This window comes from Gorilla gorilla, chromosome 6, assembly GCF_029281585.2.
Source record: "Gorilla gorilla gorilla isolate KB3781 chromosome 6, NHGRI_mGorGor1-v2.1_pri, whole genome shotgun sequence".
NCBI classification, from domain to species: Eukaryota; Metazoa; Chordata; class Mammalia; order Primates; family Hominidae; genus Gorilla; species Gorilla gorilla.
The window spans coordinates 144,034,512-144,058,503 of record NC_073230.2 but is presented as its reverse complement, the minus strand read 5'-3'; the positions used below and the strand labels follow the sequence as shown (position 1 = coordinate 144,058,503).

The window sequence follows — 23,992 nt, the reverse complement described above, 5'->3', positions numbered from 1 at the left end:
ATTCGCCCACCTTGGCCTCCCAAAGTGCTGGGATTACAGCTGTGAACCACTGTGCCCGACTGACAAGGTCTTATTCTTTAAGGAACACAGAATTTAGTAGGGAAGACTAGTAGAGTATATAAAATAAAATATTTAAAAATTAACAGTAGGTATAATATTAAAGAAAAAAATGCTGTGTGTATAAGAAGTAACTATCTGGGGGAGGTGGAGAAGGCTTTTCAGTAGTGTTGATATTTGAGCTGAGATTAGTAGTTTCTGGTTTACATGGTTTCAGAAATGAGTTTATGAAAGTGAGGAAGGAAGTGCATGGCTTAGCCAGGAAAGGGCATTTCTGGCAAAGCAAGCACATGTACAAAGATTTGGAGAGCCACAAGGCATGCAGCGTGGTGAGACTGAGGATAAAGAGAAATTCAGTGTGGTGGGAGGATAGAGGCACCGCAGAAGGGATTAGCGGAGGTGAGAACTGTTCTTTGTCCCACCTGCAGCATCTTTATGACTCAGGGATCATCTTTCTAACCTTGGCCATGGCATTTATTCAAATCACCGAGATTCTCAGATTCCTACTCCTCCTTTTGCTTCTATCATAGCTAACATAGCTTGACTTCATCATTGCATTTCGCACATTTTGTCAGGATGCACTGTCCGTTTACTGATGCACTCCTGCTAGAAAATATCCTAACTTAGTGGCTCTAAACAATTTGTACTGAATTTGTATATTAAATGTTCTGTTTAAGGAATTTAACAAGGGAAATTGGTTCTTCTGAAGACCAAGAGGTGGCAGTATTGTCTCGATAAAACTTGGAGTAAAAGCACACTATTCGTTTTAGAAAATTGGTGCTCTCATTACTCCACACCCTGCCCCAACCAATAAAGGCAATAGAAATTAAAAAATCTTTGAGTTTAATTTACTTAAAATTTATTCTTTATTGCATATGAAAATCAGTCACTGCTAAAATAATTTAATGATGAAAAACTAGGTACAGACTTCCCCAAACAAGGAATAGAAATCATGAGATATTTTTTAAAAATACACTAGTTGATAGTATTTTGATGTCAAATAGCAAATATTTTTCCTCCCATTGGTATTCTACAATGCTAACTTGTGACCACTTATAAAAGTTGCAGGGCCAAGGGTATCAATAGCTATCCCAATTACATTGTAGAATATGAAATTGAACTTGAAAATCAGAGTCACAGCAAGTTCTTCAAGGCACATACATGGAGGGAAGCATAGACTGTCTGCCCCTGAATATGTGTCTCTCTTACATAGAAATTTAAAATAACCTAGACCTTTTTTATACATCTACTTTAATCAATTGCAGACAAATGCCTCTCCACCAGAGGGAGTAGATAAATGGCTTCCTGGGGGTACTAGATGAAATGGGAAGCCAGCATCTGGCTGAGGGAAAGACCAGAGAAATAGGTAAGTTGAGAAATTTGGTAGAGAAGAAATAATTAGAGGAGGGTAGGGTAGGTTGTAGTTTCTCCTGAAAAAAAAAAAAAAAAAAAAAAAAACCACAGTAGAATTTGGAAGTCTAGATGACTACTATTTTCTTCATGTTACCAAGACTGTTCAAGGAAGGCTTGGGTGGGATTTTAAAGAAGGTAGAAAGAGAGAGCATGGTTTTCTTTTTTTTGAGACGGAGTTTTGCTTTTGTTGCTGCCTCCCAGGTTCAAGCAGTTCTTCTGCCTCAGCCTCTCAAGTAGCTGGGATTACAGGCATGCGTCACTGCGCCCAGCTAACCTCTGCCTCCCAGGTTCAAGTGATTCTCCTGTCTCAGCCTCCTGAGTAGGGATTACAGGCATCTGCCACTTTGCCTGGCTAATTTTTGTATTTTTAGTAGAGACGAGGTTTCACCATGTTGGCCAGGTTGGTTTCAAACTCCTGACCTCAGGTGATACACCTGCCTCGGCCTCCCAACGTGCTGGCATTACAGGTGTGAGCTACCGCACCTGGCCTTGAGAATGGTTTTCACACTGTTAAATGGTTAAAAAAAAATCAAAAGAAGAATAATATTTCATGACATTAGAAAAGCACAATAAAATTACATAAAATTCAAATTTCAGAGTTTATAAATAAAGCTTGCCTACTCCACAAGGCCTTTCTCTACTCATTTTGCTCTGCTCACTTTTGTAATTCTTGAATTGTTTCTTTGAGGCAGTCATTAGAGCCATCAGGGCAGCCACCTTGCTTTGTTCTTTCCCTCATAGGACATAGCATGCATTAAGTATTTCATAAATAATCAGATATTAAATGTATAATCCCTCTGTGGCTTAGTTTAAATTTTCCCTGAAGCAGACCTTGAGACAAGGGTTCAAGTACAAATAATTTATTTGGGAGGTATCAGAAATATGACTGGGACCCAGACCATCATAAAGACTAAGTGAGCCGGGCATGGTGGCTCATGCGTGTAATCCCAGCACTTTGGGAGGCCAAGGAGGGCGGATCATGAGGTGAGGAGTTCGAGACCAGCCTGGCCAATATGGTGAAACCCCGTCTCTACTAAAAATACAAAAATTAGCTGGGCGTGGTGGCATGCACCTGTAGTCCCAGCTACTCGAGAGGCTGAGGCAGAAGAATCGCTTGAACCTGGGAGGCGGAAGTTGCAGTGAGCCAAGATGGTGCCACTGCCCTCCAGCCTGGGCAACACAGCGAGACTCTATCTCAAAAAAAAAAAAAAAAGACTAAGTGAAGTTATTTGGGGATTAAAAAATTCTGATTTTCATGTGGAACAAGTAATAACTGTAAAATGTAAGCAGCTTTTGGTCATTTTGGTGTGCCACTTGATATAACTGTACACATATGTACATAATTAACCATCCAGACCTTGCTATGATTCTTTTGTTCTTTTTTTTGGGATAGGGTCTCATTCTGTCACACAGGCTGGAGTGCAGTGGCACGATCTCGGCTTACTGTAACCTCTGCCTCCCAAGTTCAAGTGGTTCTCCCGCCTCAGCCTCCCAAATACCTGGGATTACAGGTGTGCGCCATCACACCTGGCTAATTTTTGTATTTTTAGTAGGGATGGGGTTTCACCAGATTGGCCAGGAAGGTCTAGAACTCCTGACCTCAGGTGATCCACCCACCTCGGCCTCCCAAAATGCTGGGATCACAGGTGTGAGCCAATGTGCCCGGCCAGACCTGGGTATAATTCTCTCATGGCTTTGTCCATTGTTGATGCTTTATAACCTAGCTAGGTTGATGGAAAATGAAATGTTAAAAGTCCCAATCTCTGAAGATTCATTCCTTCATTCATCATTTAACAAATTTTTATTAAGTATCTTCAATATGATGTAAGGCACTGTGCTAGATGCTCAATGATGTTAATTCTCAAAGAAACTGTCACTGGCAATAATGGTGGACTGATTATAAATCAAGGATGCTACTTTCTTGAGTCCACTGTGTTTTCCCTACATCTCAACTATTCTATCATCTCCCTGACTCAGCTGATTCCTGCTCCTTTTGTGTTCTCTTGGCAGCACTCTGTTTTACATCAAATAGAAGCTGTGCTCCATGAAGGCTGTCATACGACCAAAGCCATCCTGGAAAAGGACCCTTTCCAAGTCACATTTCACCTCCTCCCATAATAATTGCTTTAAAATTTGCACCTGTACCATTTCCAGCTGGCTTTTAATCATGACAAAGAAAAAATGAACAGCTAGCATGAAAAGCAGCCTAAACTTTTAAAATATACTTTCCTATTTTATAAATTTTAAATGTCTCTATTCTCAGTTGCTCAAAGGAATGAGGCACATGGAGAATGTGGATCAGTAAAATTGAGAGATAATCACCGAATGCCATTTTAATGTATGCCAAAGCATCTAATAAACAACAGATAAAAATTTCACTACTGTCTCTCCTTTCCGTATGTTGTAAACAAAGAGAAGCTGTGAAACAGCTGAAAGGAGGTGCTATGGTCCAACATTTATATGTTGAAACTGAGTCCTTGATGTGTTGGTATTAAGAGGTGAGACCTTTGGGTGGTAACTAGGTAATGAGGGTGGGGCCCTTGTGAATGGGACTAGTGCCCTTATAAAAGAGGCCTAAGGAAGCCTGTTTTCTCCCTTTCTCCTTCCACCATGTAAGGACACAGGGAGAAGGTGCCACCTATGAGGAATAGGCCCTCACTAGACACCACATCTGCTGGCACCTTGATCTTTGACTTTCCAGCCTCCAGAACTGTGAGTGATAAATTTTGAGATGGAATCTTGCTCTGTTGCCCAGGCTAGAGTGCAGTGGCATTATGTTAGCTCACTGCAACCTCTGCCTCCTGGGTTCAAGTGATTCTCCTGCCTAAGCCTCCCAAGTAGCTGAGATTATTACAGGTGTGTGCCACCACGTCTGGCTAATTTTTGAATTTTTGGTAGAGATGGGGTTTCACCACGGTGGCCAGGCTGGTCTCGAACTCCTGACCTCAGGTGATCTGCCCACATCTGCCTCCCAAAGTGCTGGGATTACAGGCATGAGCCACCGCTCCTGGCTCCAGTCTAAAGTATTTTGTTATAGCAGCCTGAACAGATTAACTTGGAAGGATAGCAAAAAGATAAATGAACAAAGGCCCTGTATAATCAATAACTAAACAAGGGGCTAAAGTCCAGCCTCTATCATATTCTAATAGAAGTTTTCTGGGGAAAAAAATACCTTGAGAGATGAACCTTTAGGAGTGAAACACTTGAATGGTTTCTTGTCATCTGACAAGCCATCTTCTGGCATCTTCTGGCGTTTCTCAGCAGCTTCTGCTCTTCGCCTTTCAATCTCTTCCTTTAGCCTCTTCTTCTCTTCCTAAGAGAGAAAGAACAAATAACGAGGCATCGGTACCAGCTTCACAGCCAAAGGGAAGAGCGCTGTAGGAGAGAGAGCACAGTTGGAGAGGCAGCAGACTCAGGCCGCAGGCTGGACACTCCCCTTCTAGGTGGTCACCAGAGGTTTAGCCTGAGAGCTGGAGTCGAGCTGCCTGCATTTGCATTCTGGTGCTGCTACTTTCCAACTGCCTGACCTTGGCCATGTTATTTATCTGCTCTGTGGCTCAGTTTCTTCATCTGTAAAACAGGGATAACAATAGTACTCATTTTTTAGGGCTTTCGTGAGGGCTCAGTGAGATAGCACATGTAAAATGCTTACACCAAGCTTGTCCAACCCACGGCCCAGGGGCCACATCTTGCCCAGGTTGCCCAGGATGGCTTTGAATGTAGCCTAACGCAAATTCGTAAACTTTCTTAAAACATTATGAGACCTTTTTGTGATTTTTTTTTTTTTTGGCTCATCAGCGATCATTAGTGTTAGTGTATTTTATGTGTGGCCCAAGGCAATTCTTCTTCCAGTGTGACCCAGGGAAGCCAAAAGATTGGACACCCCTGGCTTAGACTAACACTCATTATGATGATTTCCCATAGGATGATACATAATCGCCACCGTCCTGTGGGTCATTAACAATGACCTCACACTTCTGTATATGTAAAAGGGATATGAATATTCTTTCTACTTACATCCTAGGAGAGTTGTGAAGACAAATAAGTAACTTACGTGAAAAGCTATCTAAATCTGTGGTACTATATTTGCCAGATGGTACAAGAGGTGATTTTATGGTTGCTCCCTGCTTCAAGTGAATATATAATTTTAGATGGTTTGACAAACCTGAAATGCTGTAGACACTGCACCATAGTGGTGCAATTGCAAATGTTTACAGACTGTCTCATTAACCCCTCTGTCTTCATTCCTAGTCTGGAATACTCTGTCTTCTCTATCAGGGCTCTGATCAAGTTGCACAACTTGATTTTCTGAGAGATTTATGCAGTCTTTGGTGGTTCTTAAGCTGTGAGATCATTATCACTGCATGTTTTCAAGCAGAGACTAGATGTTCATCTGTCAGAGGATGTCACAGAAGGATCCTGTGTTTGGTAGTTTAGCCCAAATAATCTCCTAGGTCCAATCCAGTTCTAAGACTTCGTGATTTCTCTTCAGCCTTTCCTGATACTCTCCTCCTCTGAATAATAATCATAATAACAATGATGGCAATAATGATACCTACTAATTTTTGAGTGCCTAGAATGTGCCAGGCACTGGGAACACAATGATCTATTAAATTATTGGAAGAATCCTGCAAAGTAGATATTATTTCACAGATAAGGAAAAGAAGACACAGAGTAGTCCAGTTTTCCCAAGACCCCAGCTTGTTAGTGACAGAGTTAGGATAGAAGACTGGGTGTGTTCTGAGATTGCACCACTGCATTCGTGCACTCCAGCCTGGGTGACAGAGCAAGACTATGTCTAAAAAAAAAATTTAAAAAAAAGCCTGGGGTGTGTTTAACCCCCAAACTCTATCATCCTGATTACTTCCCATACTTCCCAACCAAAGGTCATTGGCTCATTGAAAGTTGGAGTTGAAAGAGACCTCAAAATAATGTATCCAAATTTTCCATACAGTTCAGGAAAATTTTGCATAGGATCCTTGTCAAAATGCCATTGAAAGTCTTTTTTTTCTTCATATTTTGAATGATGGGAGATCGCTATCTCAAAAGCTCTAGGCTCTGAGTTGGAAAAGCGGGGTCTCCTTACTGATTCTACCATTTATTAGTCAAGAATCTTCAAATAAGTCACTCAAACTATTTGATTCCTGGTTTCTTTGCCCATAAAATGAGAACGACATACCTCAGGATGAAATGAAAGAATGCACTTTGTAAACTGTAGTACTGTAAGTTGTAGTTGGTTAAACATTATTTCATATGCTGAGCCAAAATGTTCCTCCTTTTAACTTTATCTGCTGTTTTTAGCTCTGTCTTAAAAGATGAAACAAATCCATCCGTTTATAATGATGGGGCTCTTCCTGCATGTCAGGCACGGTATGGGGTCCTGGGTATACAGTAATGAACAACGCAGATACTGTCCCTGCCTCTTTATATTCTAATGTACTTACTTGCTCATTAAAAAAAAAAAAAGATTTAAAAAATCTTCTCTATAAAAACTCTCCAACTATTAGAAAACCATAACTTCATTCTGGTAACCTTTCATCCTTTTCAGCTTTCTAACTTTTCCTTTTTGAGAAGCAGTAAAAGGTTTTAATGATGGGGCTCCTCCTGCATGTCAGGCAGACTCAAGGGAGACCTTGGGAAAGTTACAAACAAAAACAAAAACAAAAACAAAACCTCTCTGTGCCTCAGTTTTCTCATCTGTAAAATGGGGATTAGCACCTAGGTCAGCGAGTTCTTAGAAGCAGTGGACAAATTAATACGTCTACAAGTTATAAAACAGTACCTAGCACATGGTAACTTTATTATTCTTAAAAAATATTTTTCAGAACCCATGCTCAAAAGAACAGCTGCACGGCACTAGGGAATTTTCCCGGGCAACGTTCTCAGGGGGCTAGCGCCCGCCTTACCTCCTCTCTGAGTTTTCGATCGGCTTCCTCCTGCTTCCTCCTCTGCTCTTCCTCCTCCAGGACCTTCCTTCTCTCCTCCCTCTTTTTCTTGAGTTCCTCCAGCTCCAAAGCCGCCTCCTGCTGCTTCTGTTTGAGCTTCTCAAACTCTTCGCTCTCGGTCTCCCCGCGACGACGACGAAGCTCCTCCAGCCTTTTGCCGGCTTCCACCTGGGGGGCGCCTTCAGCCTCCTTGGTGTCCACGCTGGCCCTCCCTCCAGGGCGGCTGTGGTTGGGGGGCAATGGAAAGGGGTTTACATGCTTTTGCCTGTAGTCTCCCTGGAGGAAGGGGAGGTCGGTCTGCGGCTTCTGCATCCCCGACTAAATACCCACTGCCTCTCATTATTAGCCCAGGGGTTAGGCTGGGGAAGGGGTCTGCCCGGAATCACAGAGTCCAGGAGCCTCTGCTCTTCCACTTGTGCTTCGTTTCCTCAGCTGTAAAATGGGACAAATATGCACTGTAAAATGGGATTGTAAAGTTGTGCAGCTGCTATGGAAACAGTATGGAGGTTCCTCAAAAAAATCAACAAGAGAACTACCAAGTGATCCAGCAATCCCACTTCTGATACACATCTAAAAGAATGGAAAGCAAGGTCTTAAAGAGACATTTGTATACCCGTGTTCATAGCAGCATTATTTACAAGGACCAAGAGATGGACGCAACCCAGTGTCCATCATGGCAGGAATGGATAAATAAAAGGTGGTCTAGCCATACCATGGAATATTATTCAGCCTTAAAAAGGAAGTAGAGGCCGGGTGCAGTGGCTCACGCCTGTAATCCTAGCACTTTGGGAGGCCGAGGCGGGCGGATTGCCTGAGCTCAGGAGTTTAAGACAGCCTGGGCAACACGGTGAAACCCTGTCTCTACTAAAATACAAAAAAAAAATTAGCCGGGCGTGGCGGCGTGTGCCTGTGGTCCCAGCTACTCTGGAGGCTGAGGCAGGAGAATTGCTTGAGCCCAGGAGGCAGAGGTTGCAGTGAGCCGAGATTGTGCCACTGCACTCCAGCCTGAGCAACAAAGCGAGACTCTGTCTCTAAGAAAAAAAGAGAGAAAAAAAAAAAAGGAAGGAGATCTTGATACCTGTTACAACATGGATAAACCTTGAAGATACTATGCTAAGTGAAATAAGCCAATCACGGAAATCATACAAATATTGTGTGATTCCACTTATATGAGGGATCTAAAGTAGTCAAATTCATAGAGACAGAAATAGAACTGTAGTTACCAGAGGCAGAGGGTGGGCGGTAGCAGGAAATAAAGAGTTGCTGTTTAATGGGTGTAGTCTTTCAGTCTTGCAAGATGAAAAGAGTTTTGGAGATCTGTTGCACAACAATGTGAATATGCCTCACACTACTTAACTGTACTTTTAAAAATGCTTAAGATGGTAAATTTTAGGTGATGTTTGTTTTTACCACAATTTTTAAGAAGATACATGCTACAACATGGAAAAATGGGTAAATACTATTTATTCTATTTACCTCAGTGGGTTGCATGGGCTTATGTATTATATCAATATGATAGATATCATACTGATATGCTATAATTTATATATCATCTACAGTATAAATATTAGTTGTTATTAGAAAGGGAGGCATGTAGTCCAAAAGGTTACTTGTGAATGAGTTCAAAAGTCTTGTGGTGGCCTTACTAGTCCTTTCCCGTAAGTTACTGGTTAACTTGGGTCTGCCTGGAGTAATGGATCAGGAGGGAAGACAGAAAGGTTCAGGCACTGGGAATGGGAAAAAGTGGCTGTAACTAAGGGTAGGCATTGAAGTAAATCCATCTGTCCACAACTGTGCCTTGAGCTTGACTCTAGCAGCTGATCTCTGGCAGATGAAATTACCCATTGCCTCTTGATTAAGAGCTAAACACAGTGATTTATGTCTATTCTTACAGAGCTGCTCCAGGAAAGTCCTTAATGACTGCATTAACCTGTGGCTTCAATTTGTGTATTTTCTATGCTCTTTGACCCCAATACAACTGGAATACTCCTTATACAGACTTAAAATTATGAAATTAGCTTGGTATGATGTGGTTAAGGTTATTACTTACATGTCATTCTTTATGCTTTCTAAACCCTTTTCATATCCACTACTTCATTTAACAGTCACAATAACTGGGAAGATGTCAGGTTAGGTTTATTATCCCCATCTTACTAACAAGGAAACCACAGGTAAGACAGAGAATAATATACTCAAACTTTTGGTAGCTAGAAAGCAGTCGAGCCATGATCAGATTCTAATGCTTATCTATTAGTTGTACTCTTCTTGTAACTATAATTATACCTGAAATTAAATACGTTTTGTTATGAAACAATGAATAAACTGAAATAGAACATGTTATTCCATCTCTCCACCTCTTACCTCAAACCTTCAGGATAGAGTCTGAGAGAAGCGTTTCCTACCTCTGTCTCTAGAGTTTCTACAGTCTAGGTCTAGCTACCTTCCGTGCCTGAGATGAAGCAGAAGCTTCATCAGGTAGAACAGCTTATAAAACAGGAAGAAAATGGGTACGTTTTTATATAAGTAAGAACTAAAATTGAAATTATGTTGAATTTTCTTTTGTGATTAAGGAGGATACACAGGGATTTCATTGCAGAATTGGGAACATATTAAGACTTCAGACAGAATGCTATCCCAAGAGTCCTTATGGTAAAATTTTATTTTGGAACTGGTATTTTTAGTATTTTACACAACTATAAAAAGATGGAGACATATCATTAGCACCTACTGTGACCCCTGAGTTTCTTTAATAAATTTGCTATATGATACAGTTAGAACACTGATAATTTTAAAACATGTCGATACTCAAAGTAGAACTTCAGTAGAATACAGCGTTTTCACTAACACAGAATTCACCTAAGTTGGATTTGCCTGGGACTTCACTAAGCAGAATTTAGTGGCTTAATTTAGGCTCGAAGCCCTTGTTATAAGTAGTCTTTAAGAGACAGAGATACAGCTTTGCCATTTAAATACTTATTAGCAAGTAGTAAGGTCATTCTTAACTAGATGTCAATGTAGATATCCTATTCCTGACACTTTTGTCTAAGGAACAAAGGAATTATCACACCCTAACATCATTTACTACATGTAAAGAATGGTACAGTGTTTCTAGCTGTGGAACAAGAGGAAGAATAAAACAAGAAATGGGCTCAAGAAATACACTGTGCAATACTGATTTTATAATATATATATGTATATTATTTATCATGCTTTTTAAACACTGAAGTAGTTCTGAATATACTGTGTCCTCCAGAACAATAATTTTCAAGCTGCAGACCAGAAAATCAATGTAGTAGATTGTAATCAACATTTAAAAAAAAAACAGAAAATATCTGAGTGCACTGCATAGAGCAAAACAAAGTACCATTTCTTGACACACTTGTTTCAGTTATAAAAATATATACAGGTATGTACTGGGTCATTATGTAAAATTTATTTCTTACTAAGGGCTTAGGTTAAAAAATTTAGAACTATTGGTCTAGGCTCATGTCAGTTACAGGTAAACTTTTATCTTGGACTCAAACAAGGTTAAAGAGTCCCTCAAAACCTTGCTGTCAAAGGCTCTTTCAGGGTCTTCTAGGTTCACAGGCCTGTGACTCCTCTCTCAGTCAATTTAGGGTCTTTCCTTTCAAAAACGAGTTTGCTCTCTCTTTGTGTTCATCATATTACTGTACAGGAACTGGACCGGCAAAACACATGCCTATAGAAACATCCATGGATTCCACTAGGTGTCACTCAGTCTTCATTTTGGACAATCAAAATGTCCGTCATTAGGGACTGGCTAAATAAGTCCTAATACATCCATCCAGTAGAATCTAATATCATTAATTATAGGCTTATATTTATTGGCATAGAAAGCAAGCTATGACACATTCTTATGCACAGTGCAAGAATCAATGTAAAATTATAAGTATACTCACACACGTATATACTACATATAAATATACACACGTGTGTGCGTTTATCTTGAATATTATATACATAGATAAATATCTGGAAAAAGTGTTACTGGTAGTTATCTTTGGGTGGTGGGTGCTTATTTTTATTCTTCTATTTTCTGAGCATTTTTATAATGAGTATTTTTTTTCTATAATCGGAAAAAATCTTTTAATTTCCACCTTCAAAAATAAAAAATCAAAAAACCCTTCATTTTGCACTTTCTATAAAACCCTTGGTATAATTTGCATCGCTATATCTTGCTCATTGAATTGAGATTTTTAGGTCATGTTTTAGAGAAAACAAGTTACAAGAAAATGCAGATATCAAAGGGAACAGTAATTAAATCACACATAAGCAGCTATGCTCAAAACAGGAGCAAAAGTTTTGTTCACACCACCTCTGCCTACGTGCATGACCTCAGCATTAGGGTGCCACTTAATGTGGAAATCTCTTCCATAAAGTTCTTTCTCCCCGCACCCCACCACCGCCACCCTACCCCCGTCCTTGGCTTCCTTAGGTGTAAGTCAAGATGAGTATCAGGCCTTTGACCATTAAGAACACAGCTTGTTTTCAGTGAAGCTGGTAGGTACTAAACTTATCTAAATAGAGGCTAGGCGGATACTCTCTTCCTCTCTCCTCATTTTATATGTATATGGAGCAAAACTATACTTCTCTACTTCAATCAGCGTGAACTTCTAATTGAAACTAAAACTCACATACGTTGGTGGCTAAACAAAAATAAATAATACGCTGGCAGCTTGTTCCTGTATTTTTTTTTCCTGCCCAAAATAGAAAAATTAAGGCCAGAGTCACACGTAAGTGTTCTTAGCACTTAACTTGTCACCATCTCTTGTGACTATTCCTTTCTTCGAATTACCCAGCTTTGTGGATTTCTACACAATAGGCATGTTAATTATTAATTTGAGCTTTGAAGCTTGTTGGCAAGTTTGCTAATTGTTAAACAGACTTTTTTCTTCTGACAGATTTTCTTAAACGTTATTTCTCTTAACAAAAAACTTATACCTTAAAAGAACTTTACGTTTACAAGACATCTTTTAAACTATTAAAAAATAGTAATATTAGGTAATATTCATTGAACACTTTTCATGAACCTAACACTATTCTAGGGCTTTAAAACATTAAACTACAGACACTTCAGCAAGTTTTAGAATCAACTTACCAACCTGAATCAACTTGCTTTGTAGATTTTCTATGAATGTTCAATAAACTTAATTTTCACATCTATTCTCTTGGCAATCCCAAGTAATATCTATAGATTCTACCGTTCTTACACCTTCATCATTTTATTTAGATCTTTTATGTATACCTTTTCTTCTGTGTGCTTTAGGTTCTCCTTTGGATAAATATGAATAGGTTTCTGCTTAAATTTATGTATAGAAAAATTGTTTTGGGGCAACTGTATTTATCCATCTTAGCCTCTTGGATGAGACTGAAATATCCATCCCTAGTAGCTCCGCCTGCTTTTGAATATTACAAAGGCTTTGGTGTGAGGAGCATGTCAAAGTTCTCCCTCAAACCTGCTTGATGACTTTCTTATTTGAAGTGTTCAGAAAAACAGGGTCACTAGGCAAGCCTGCAGCCAAGGAACAAGCCCGGGGAAATCCACATTGCAGGGACCCAAGACTCTTCTCCGGCACATCTGGCACAGCAACCAGTGACAAAACAGAGGTTGGAATTTGGCCCCAGTGGTTGGAGAGAGTGTTTTGTGGGGAAGGAACACAGGAATCACGTAGCCAGCCCAGTGTCTGCACCTCAAGTTCTTCTACAAAATTGGTAGAGAGCTCTCAGGATTCAACTGTATTTAGAAATGAGGATTTACCTGAATATACTGGTCTTGTCTGTCTGATAATCAGTTGCCCAGATTTTCAGTTTGATGGGGTAAGGGATTATGTTGAGGGGAAAGCTCAAGCTATACAAGAGAGTTTTTCCAAACTGTATAAAATAGAGCAGTAGGTCCATACCTCTCACTCCCTCTTAGAGACTTCCAATGAAAATGAACATGAAGGGCTCTCAAAGTCATGTGGTAAAGAAATCTGAGGAATTTAGCTTAATCCAGTGTTTCCCAAGTATTTCGCCACAAAACAATCTTAGTCTTATGCAATATTTATTTACAACCTTTAGAAAATGCATTCTTGAAAATGGTACTGAGAAAGGTCTCTTAGGAAGGTGGTCAGACCATATAGAGAATCATTGAATGACATGAATCCCAGTCATAATGTTTTCTAATACACTAATCTCACAAAAGGTCAGTGAACAAAAACATGGATGCCAAGCATGATCTGCCTTTCAAAATAATGGGAAAAGCAGACTAAGCCCTGTCTGAGCGATGACTGCTGGTCTTCTGTTAGTGATATAAGAACTGGACCTGCTGACTGAGTATCTCTAAGACAATGGCTAATGACCTCACAACAAAAGCATGCTGCCTGTTTAGCACGTTTCTGTCTGGAAGCACAGGATGGGAAGACTGACTTTTTTTTTTTTTTTCTTTGCATGTGAACACAGTTTCTATTAACTAGTTGCTACTTCTTACCTGAAAGTATTCTCAGTATGTTTAAGTTTGTGGGTCACGAATTCTCCATTCTGCGACTTAACTTCTGTAAATCCCTTCTTTCGATCCATGAAGCTCTTAACTTCTTCTTTGGGTTCTTTGTCCTTTTTAATCTTTTCATCTTTGATCTAACCAACAGTACATATCAGGAAGAAACAGAACAAGAAAAATCTTATTAGGTTTTGGTTGGTATCATCAAGTAAGACCCAAAATTGTTAGGAAGGCAGAAAACTCAGAAAGAAACCACTCAGATGTGGTAGAGTTGGAATCAGGTGAAATTCTTAGAGAATGAGCTATGGTCCTTTAGCCTGTGAACAAACACCTTTACCACAATTTTAAGAAGGTAAGATCATCCCTGATCTCACTGAGGTTTTTATTTTCAAGAGCAGTGGTAGTACTATTGTTTGGAAACCACTAAGTTCTGGGAACTTCATGTAAAAGTAGCTGTTTGCAGTTCCCACTGGGAAGAGCAATTATTAGGATGGCTTTGATGGAAGAATGACCACATTGCTTAGACAGGTTTCTTCCTGGATGGTGAGAGAATCTGTGAGAGAGACACAAATGGGAAAGAAAGAAAAGGAAACCTATCAGTTTAGCTAGATCTGCCAAGCCAACTCTGGCGAAGACCAGTATTTTAATCAACTGAGTAAATTATGTCCCAAGGATGGGACATTTACTAACCCTACCTTTAGTAGGAGGATCCAAAGATACGTGGGGTTTGTGAGAACATGTCTGTATTCATCTAAACCATTAAAGTTAGAATGGAATAGGAAAAATTCCAGGGTTTACCTTGATTTCCATCGTCAATAAAAATTTAGTTCTCTGGAAGTAGTTTTGTGGTTGTGGTGGGAGACATAGGAAGATGATATATGGAGGGCAGGTGTTAGCTTTCATATTTTGTGGGTTTTGTGTTTCTTTCAGTAAGTGAGACAGATTATTTAAAAGTATACTGAATTTACATAGCTTTTTGTGGGGGAGGGGGTAAAGGAATTCAAATCACTTCACTTATATCATCTCATCCATTCTTAAAAGATGAGTGTGAAAACAGGTGAGGTGCATTCACGGTGGTTCTTTTCAAGACAGTTACAAAGCATGAGCATTCTAAAGAAGTCCAGAGGAAAGGTAGGCCATAAGAACTCAGGACTTTAGGTGTTGCGGCCTAGGAGGTTCTATCCTGACCTGATCACTCACCTCTTCTCACCTATTCTTCAGATACTCTGTGAAGATTTACTCCTAAAGTGCTTTTTTTTTTTTTTTTTTAGGAGACAGAGTCTTGCTCTGTTGCCCAGGCTGGAGTGCAGTGGTGCGATCTCGGCTCACTGCAGCTTCCACCTCCCGGGTTCAAGGGTTTCTCCCGCCTTAGCATCCTGAGTAGCTGGGATTACAGGCATGCAACACCACACCCAGATAATTTTTGTATTTTTTAGTAGAGAATGGGTTTCACCATGTTGGCCAGGCTGGTCTCAAACTCCTGACCTCAAGTGATCTGCCCACCTCGGCCTCCCAAAGTGCTGGGATTACAGGTGTGAGCCACCGCACCTGGCCTAAAGTGCATGTTTTACAAAGCAGAGCACAGTTTTTTGCTCTTTATTGGTAAGTTTTAAGTCATTTGATTGTCTTCTTTGGGTATTATCTGATTAATTACTAGGGATTCACTTCTATGCTGCCCTAATTAGTTAAGACTTCAATCTTTCACCATGGGGTATATACCTAGGATGTCCCTCGGACACACTGAAAATGGGGGCTGTACTTTGCCATTCTCTGCAAGAGCTTTGTCTGTAAATCAGGAAACCTGACTTTTGGCTCCAGTGCTGACAACAAACTAGTTGTGTTACTTGGACAAATCACTTGACTGCTCTGGGATGCTGGTCCCAAGTACGTGAAAAAATGTGGTTGGACCAGATGATTCCTTCCGAATTTTTCATCCTGTCATTTCCCTCTTGGGTCCTCATGGGTCATGAGAGGCTACAGAAAAAAGGAGCAAGCTCATAGCCTGAATGACAGCTTCACTGTGGCTCCCTGATGGCTGTCCTTGCCCAAGAATATATCAGTATTCACTGGACAGGAAGGAGGAAACAAAATATATTCTCATTTTGGCCTATTGTTGTTAGACTTAGCCCCAGAAACCATGGACTGGAGTTTATGTTCTGGTTAAGAAGTATCTGTGGCTCCAAATGTGAGGGAAACCCATTTTAGGGATAACCATGAAATAAATTCTGAGTAGGAGCTCACGGTCTGTGGAGCACTACGCATGGAGACATTCCCTTTAACTCGCTTATCCTATGTTGCAGTCAGAAAAATTTCCATTCTCCCCAAATGTATTATATCTGATTTACTGGTCCCAAAAGTGTTTAAAATAGATTTGTAAGATGATACATGTCTAACAGAAAAAAGATTCCCCCTTTTTTCAAGCTCTGCCTTTATTGGCAAAGGCTATAGTGGATGGCAGGCTTATATTCTTTTTGGAAAACCTTAGAAACCTTGTCAATGTAATAATGACGATTTGAGTTCAACTGAAAATTATTTTCTCTTTCTGGGAAATGAATAAATAAAGTAATTCCATAGAGCCTTTACATTTTTTTTTTAGATGTTATGGCAGATTTAACCCAAACTCATGGGATTCTGAGCCCCCTGGGAAAGGCATTAGATCTTATAGGTCAGAATGTTACCATGGAGAACATCCGTGCTGAAGGATTAATAGGTAGCCGGGTATCCTGAAAAAGTTTGTGTGCTTCATACACAGATAACATTAGCATACTCATAAAAAAGGCTCTGGCCAAATGGGATCATTTGGGTTTTGAAACTCTAGATATTTGGGATATCCACTGGAATAATACATGGGGATGAGGTGGGGGATGGGAATTCAAATGACAGGCCCTTGTGCCAGAGAGACACTCAGAAAGTCAAGCAAGCAAGAACTGAGATGTGTCTCGAGCATATTTTGCATTATTTGGTTCCAGAATAGCAACAAGAGCTGGGTGTAGCTACTGTTTCTCAGGCTGGGTTTTACGTGCTTTTGTTAGCTTCATAAGCCCCAAATCCTTTCCTGGGTTCAATTTCTATAACATGGGCGTCTTCTAGACTCCTCGCTACGACTGCAAGTTTGGTCCACGGACAACATGGACCTCATGGAATCAGATTCTGCATTTAATAAGACTGCCAGGTGATTTGCATGCACACTAATGTTTGGGCAGGGTTGATCCGCATGACACGAACATCACTTTCAATACCTCAGGAGCAGCTCGGCTAGAAACTCTGTTTTCCTGTTAGAGGCCAGAAAAGAAATAAAATAGCTCCTGCGTGAAGAACTAAAAAGAGACTTTTTATGATTGGAGAGGAGAGAAAAAAGCTAAATTAAGTTTCAATGTTGGTGATCGTCTGCAACTCATTGCCACAGTTAAACTGCAGTGGAGAAAGGTTTTATTTTGTGTGTTTTTTAAGACATTGGAGTGATTTCTGGAAATGTTTTCTTTAAGAAGGCTCACGTGATGTTTGTGTTTACTTGTGGTTGCCCTATCCTATGCTGCATAAATCCTTGAAAGGAAAGGTTTTAGTTAGTTGCTTTCTTTCTTCTTCTTTTTTTTTTTTGAACAAAAAGGAAAAAAAAATAGGAAGAGGTTGTTTAAAATGGCTGAATCATGTAAACATGATTTAAAGCTGTCTACATAAAGAAACAACACAACTAGCTGGAAAGGGGAAAACCTAGTCTTTCGACCAGCAGGTTATGTACACAGTATTAAAAAAGGAATATAGATTGGGGTTGTTTTCTTTTTTTAAAAAAACCAGTTTGAGTAGCTTATCTGGCCTTGTGTCAAAAACAGGCCAAAAGTTTTGGAACTGGCTGGAATGTGCTGAGGGGCAACTTGGGAAAATGGCAGGGCTTACTCATTCCTGGGAGTATCTGATTGACACAGAGGACGCTGTTGAACTGGGGCCTTATCTGAAAAGAGACAAAAGGATCATCCGAGTGGCAACTGATGGGCCCTTCTAGTTCTCAGACACTCTACGTAGGTATAGAAAGCTTTGGTCAGTAAAAACAAATTAGTGAACTGAATGAAATTTTAAATATAGAATCCAGTGTTTTCTACAGCCTCCCTTCCCTCATGTGTTTAATTACTGAGTCATCATTTCATGCCCACTTCTTTCTATAAAGACATTCACCAAGAAACATTACAAGAACCCATGTGGGACATATTTCTGAGTTTAGTTCTGAGGAAACTTTCATTTTTCTTTTTTGTAAATGAATTTGTAGGTATTTGGTCACCAGATGAAAAGTATTTCCCAACATGTTCAATGAATGATTTCCTTGACTGCCTCATGAGAGCTAAATTCAGTTTTCCTGTTATTAGCATTTACACTTTCTCCTTCCTTTACATGGCCTGTGCTCACGTTCAATTTTCACTTCCAAACCACCACAACTTCTATTAGAAACAGAGGAACATACATCTTAACAGAAATGTAGTATGTAACATGAACTAGGGGTTTTCATTTTTCATGTGAAATTGACAAAACACATTTAAGAAAATAACCCACCCCCTATTTAATCTGGCCATGTTTTCTAAATATGGATTTCTCTGTTTAAGATTTTGAATTTTCTTAATAGATGCCATAGTTTTCTTAATAGATGGGTTGGAGCTTGTTGGCTACAAATCACTTCACCAGTCTCATAGGCGAAGAACTTCAGGTCTTCCTACTTCAAATAATTCAGTTTCACCACATCCTAATAAGTATTGTGAACTTATTCGATATAGTCACAATTTTTAAGATTATTTGGGGCAAACACAGCATGAGAGTTGAAGTGCAATCACGTGTTCTGATGTGGTGTTCTGATTACTGTCAAACCCCGTGCCATTCTATCTGTATAGCTCCTTGTTCACTTACCTACAGTCAAATACCCTGGCACCCGCTCCTGTGTGTGCCTCAGACATGCAATGCAGAACATTTGGCCAAACTTTTCTTTTGAAAACCAAATATCATCTTCAGTTCACCAAATTTTCTACTGAGATGTGTGTGGGTGTTTTTCCTTTGAAAAGTTAAAGCATTAATCAAGGCCAGTTGGAAATATTTCATGATTGAAATGAAAGTAGAATGGCTCAAGGAAAAAAAAAATTAGCATTCAGAAGAATAGAAAACAGGATAAATTGATTCCAGCAGTGTTTTTCAAGCCTTTTTGATGACGTCCCACAGAAAAAAAGACAATTTACCTGACAATGCAATACTTACTACCTACAATGCCCTCTGATGCCTTCTATCCATTTCATTTTTTAAAAAATGCTGACTGATATATTTAATTAATTTTGAGACACTCTAAGCTGATCTCACTATTCAGTGGATTGTGAGTCATGGCTTGAAATACACTGGATATGAGGTTACAATTTTGAGATCATCAGACCTGAGATATCTTGGAACACTGACTGCTTTTTCTGTTGCTTTACGATCATTACTTTTCAATCATATTTACCTCTTCTTTTTTGAAGGTAGGCTTGTCTTCTTGGAGCTTTTCTCTTTTAGCTTGCACTTTAGTTCCCTTCTCTTCTCCCTTTTTATTTTCAAGAATGGTAAGGTCACACAAGTAAAAGAAGCCCTTTCTAGTTTACAAGAGTGACAGGGTGCTCGGATCGCCTTGCAAGTGCTGCGTGGGATGGCTTCTCTTCTGCCGTCTCAGCGCTCACAGCACAGTGGTTCTAAACAGCAAGGTGGGATATTTTCTTCCCACCCCAACATCTTCTCGTGTGCCTGCCATTGCGCTCACTGAAATCTAGCATGATGTGGCACTCCTCGTGTGTTTACAAACCTCGTGTGTGGTTTGGTGCACTTTGCTCATGGTCTCAATTTTAGCTGTGTTCATGAGCCTCTTGTACAGAAGCAGGAGTTAAAGACACCTTCAGTGCAATGCAGGCTTAGTGACAGAGGATTTGCTCTGGAAAGGTGAATGTGAAAGCATCTCTTTTTTTCTTTTTTTAGGAGTGGTGGTGGTGGTGTGGTGGTGATTAGGTACAGTGCTTTCAATGCAGTCTTGCAGACAGAAAAAAAATCTTTCCCAAAGCTTACAAACATTTCCCCCCTACTATTTCCACCCTTCCTCAGGCCACATGAATTTGCGTCACCCAGATAATAAAGAAGCAGCATGTATGCTCTTAATTACCAGTCAAATATAAATCAATACTACCCTAAATTAATGGCTTTCTGCAAGTCTACATTAAGCTGAGGTCTACACGTTGGCAAATCAGGGTTTTGACTTTTTTTTTAAGGAATGGTTCCAACAAGTTCCTTTCCCCCTCTTTATTACCAGTTAATTTCCAGGGGTTTGTTTTTGCCTTTTTTTTGTTGTTGTTGTTGTTGTTGTTTTTGTTGTTGAGATGGAGTCTCTCCCTGTTGCCCAGTGGAGTGCAGTGGCACAATCTCAGCTCATTGCAACCTCCGCCTGCCAGGTTCAAGTGATTCTCCTGCCTCAGCTTCCTGAGTAGCTGGGATTACAGGCATGTGCCGGCACACCCAGCTAATTTTGTATTTTTAGTAGAGATGGGGTTTCACCATGTTGGCCAGGATGGTCTCGATCTCCTGACCTTGTGATCCACCCACCTCGGCCTCCCAAAGTGCTGGGATTACAGGTGTGAGCCACTGTACCCAGCCTGTTTTTGCCTTCTTAAGATGAAATGTCTGACCATTATTCTTCATGTCTATTTCCCACCCCAGCTTTTATCATTTTTTTAATTCAACATCAAACCCATGAGTGAGGTAAGGAGTTATGGGCCTCTTGCCTCATGCAGACCTATGGATAGAGGAAAGATAATTAAAAGAACGAGTTTAGATGCAAGCGCAGAATCAGAAGCCAAACACACCACCACCACATTTATCATCTTTGGATTAATTCTTTTTTTGGGTATTCATAACAATCAAGCACAGAGCAATTAATTTCTCTCTGTCTTCTGGACAGCCAAATTTACTGGCTGTCCCAGTAAATTTGGTCGATTGAGTATTCAGCCATCAATCAATTGCTGCATGCTTGTGTATCGCTATGGCCTGAAAAAATGAACAGCTTGCCAAATGATCAAGCGTGTGAGCTATATGCATGTGGCCTCAGTCCCAAATCAGATGTGCATTACATTTCTCACAAGTCACAGGCATCACACATTTGGTGCAAAATGTTTACTGTACCTGTTTCTTTAGGACAGCTGTCTGAAGTTTATCTTCTTGCGCTTTCTTTTCATTTACCCATTTCCCTTCTATTTTCTGTTCTACCTTTTCCCCTTTTATCTTTGTCTCTTGCATGGCACGTTTTTTCTCTTCTAGCTGCTTGTTACGTTTCTGCTCTTCTACCTTAGCCTTCTCTTCCTCCTCTGCCCTGGCCCTTTGCCTCTCCTCTGCTGCCCTTTTCTCTTCCTCCTTTATCCTCTGCCTCTCCTCTGCTGCTCTTTTCTCTTCCTCCTTTATCCTCTGCCTCTCCTCTGCTGCCCTTTTCTCTTCCTCCTTTATCCTCTGCCTCTCCTCTGCTGCCCTTTTCTCTTCCTCCCTCATCCTTTCCCTCTCTTCTGCCTCTCTCCTTTCTCTTTCTTGGGCAGCTGCTTTTTCTTCTGCTTCAATTCTTGCTCGTTCATCTGCTATCTTTTTGTCTTGCTCGGCTTTAATTCTTTCTCTTTCTTCTGCTTCCAACCTTGCCCTCTCTGCCTCAGCTCTTTCCTTGTCTTCCTCTTCCATCTTTTCATGATGGGGAATCTCATCTGAACCTTGTTCCCTCTCCTCCTCTTGTTTAGGCTCTTCTGAACTGATCTGCCCATTTTTTAATGACATTACCACTGTTTCCTCCTGGCTTTCAGTTGTTTTCTCTTCCACCATCACCTCTACCTGATTTTCTCCAATGCTCCCTCGCTTTGGCTTCTCTTCCTCCTCCTCCTTTTCCTTGTCTTCTTTCTTGTTTTCTTCAGCATCCCTCCAATCATTCTTCTGGTAGGACTTGGTGACTGTTTCTGTTTCCTCTATCTCGTATCTTTCTTGGCGACTTTCACTTTTTTCTTCCTTCTCGGCAGTTTCATTTTCTGCTGTGTCATTTTGCATTCTTCTGCTTGGGAGCGACAGACTTGCATCTGTTATTGTTGGGTCGAACTCCTTCTGCCGCTCCAGAGCCTCCTGAAGGCGTTTTTGGCGTCTTTCCTCTCGCCGAGCCAGGCGCTCCAGGAATGCGGCCTCATCATCCCCTTCCACTTGAGTGTTTGTGGTGGTTGTCTTGGCCTCCTCGTCAGGCACACTGTACAACAGAAAGAACAACACCAAAGACAGCTTGCTCATTCATCAGTCAGCAGCATTCATACAGCCTGTGCTACCCAGGACTACAGCAGATGCCAGTAGTGCCAAGCTTGCCCATATCCCCGGTACGTTACCATTTTAGTACACGCCTGCCTGGCTTTCAGCTGACAGCATTTGCAAGCCTTTCTCTGGGGACTGGAGTCTACTCAACATGCCAGAAGTGCTTTGGGTATTAATGTCCCCTGGGAGCAGTTTTCAAACCAAAATTGATAGCCTTAGTGTTTAGATACCTCAGCACCCCTCACTTTTTGAGTGGGATAACTCCGAGGAGTGTGTTCCACACTGGACCTCAGAGTTTCCCAGTGGAGTGAAGCTCCAGATACCCACAGTGGTGATGTGCTTGGTCATGCAACCTTTATTTGGTGGCCTTCCCTTTTCGGTCTTACCTTCCCACACCTCCACCAGTGTTTCCTAGCATCACCTTATAAATAAACGACTTGCAGTCAAATCGTTGTTTCTGGACTTGCTTCTTGGGGAATTCAAACTTAAGGATCAAACTGAAATAATAAATGAATTCCTTCCGTGTCATGTAGTATTCTCCCATGTCACCAAGTCATCTAGAATTCCTGATCTGGATTGGAGGCTCCCAAGGTACTTTGAGAGGAAGAAACTGTACATTACAGTGTTGAGATTCCACACTCACGCCAATGACCCCAATGGAAGAGACATCTAAGTGTCCCTTACAATTCCTGCTCCTCCTTCCATAGTTGGGGGGAGTGATCACCACTCAAGGATTAAATTTGCACCCTCTCCCTTCTTTGCACCTAGAAGGGCCATGTGACCAATAACTGCCAATGAAATGTAAACAGAAGTGTCCAACCAAGGCAATGAACAAACAGAGGTGTACTCCCTGTCTTCTCTATCTCTGTCTGTTGGTAGATCAGTGAGCACCAAGCCCTAGGGATTGAGAGTCACAGAGAAAAGAAGACAGGTGGCTGGTTCTACCAACTAGACAGAAATATGCATAATGGTAAGTGTTACTGCACTAAACTTAAAATTTGGGGGCACTAATCGTTATAGCAGCCAGCGTTACCCTAACTAATGTATACACAATCTACCTTCTTTGTCAAGATTTCCATGAATAAAGGGTTTCTTGTCCATCTTTTCTACAGTGGAAAAAGGGCAGTTAAATTTGACATTTATTTTAAAAAGGAAAGAAAATCTCCAAAAGTTAAACTGTTGTCCATCACCTCCCTCACTACTGCAGGATGATGGACACTGTCCAAGCCAGGGTGTTGGTTTCTATTTGCAGGAAACAACCAGTCATGTGATACCAGAACTGTGACCAGAGTTGGAAGAATTTGTCTTGCAATGTTTAGAAACTCCATCAAATTTCATAGTTCAGACCAAACTTGGCCCTTTTGACGTTCAAATTCACTTAATTTTGGAAAAACACATTTCATATTTAATAATGAAAAATGGCAGAGTAAAAACTAGCTTTAAAACTTTCTTGGCCTTTACTTTTGCTTCAGGATATTGCCTCCATGAAATTAGACATATAAGGATTAAATGTCCCTACAAATGCAAAAAATTTATAATTTAAGGGGAAGTCTATAGAGAGGGCATTTGGATCAATTGAATTCGAATAATTTTTAAAAGGCACCAAAATTCCAAAGTGCTAGCCAGATTAAAGTACTCTTATGCTAAGAAACCAACAAACTGTATTGAACATTTCTTTGCCTATTTATAAATCATGACCACAATTATCAGTAGATATCAAATGCCAGTTAGTTAGAGTTGTTTAGTCCCAAGAAGACTTATTTTT

At 40.4% G+C, this 23,992-nt stretch overlaps 1 protein-coding gene across 23 annotated transcripts in view; it reads right to left on the bottom strand.

The window, feature by feature from the left end:
• The window catches only part of CALD1 (caldesmon 1), a 225,452-nt gene that overhangs the window by 15,480 nt on the left and 185,980 nt on the right, over positions 1–23,992 (bottom strand). For 8 of the 23 annotated variants that reach the window (XM_055347177.2, XM_055347178.2, XM_004046260.4 and 5 more), the window contains 4 exons: positions 21,769–22,168; positions 13,906–14,051; positions 7,377–7,638; positions 4,643–4,783 (listed from right to left, as the gene is read on the bottom strand). In XM_055347177.2, coding sequence (XP_055203152.1) covers positions 4,643–4,783; positions 7,377–7,638; positions 13,906–14,051; positions 21,769–22,168 — 949 coding nt within the window. Of the gene's footprint in view, positions 1–4,642; positions 4,784–7,376; positions 7,639–13,905; positions 14,052–19,384; positions 19,463–21,081; positions 22,169–23,992 lie in introns of all 23 variants that reach the window. The other 15 variants (XM_055347176.1, XM_019030681.4, XM_004046261.5 and 12 more) reach the window with 3 other exon arrangements.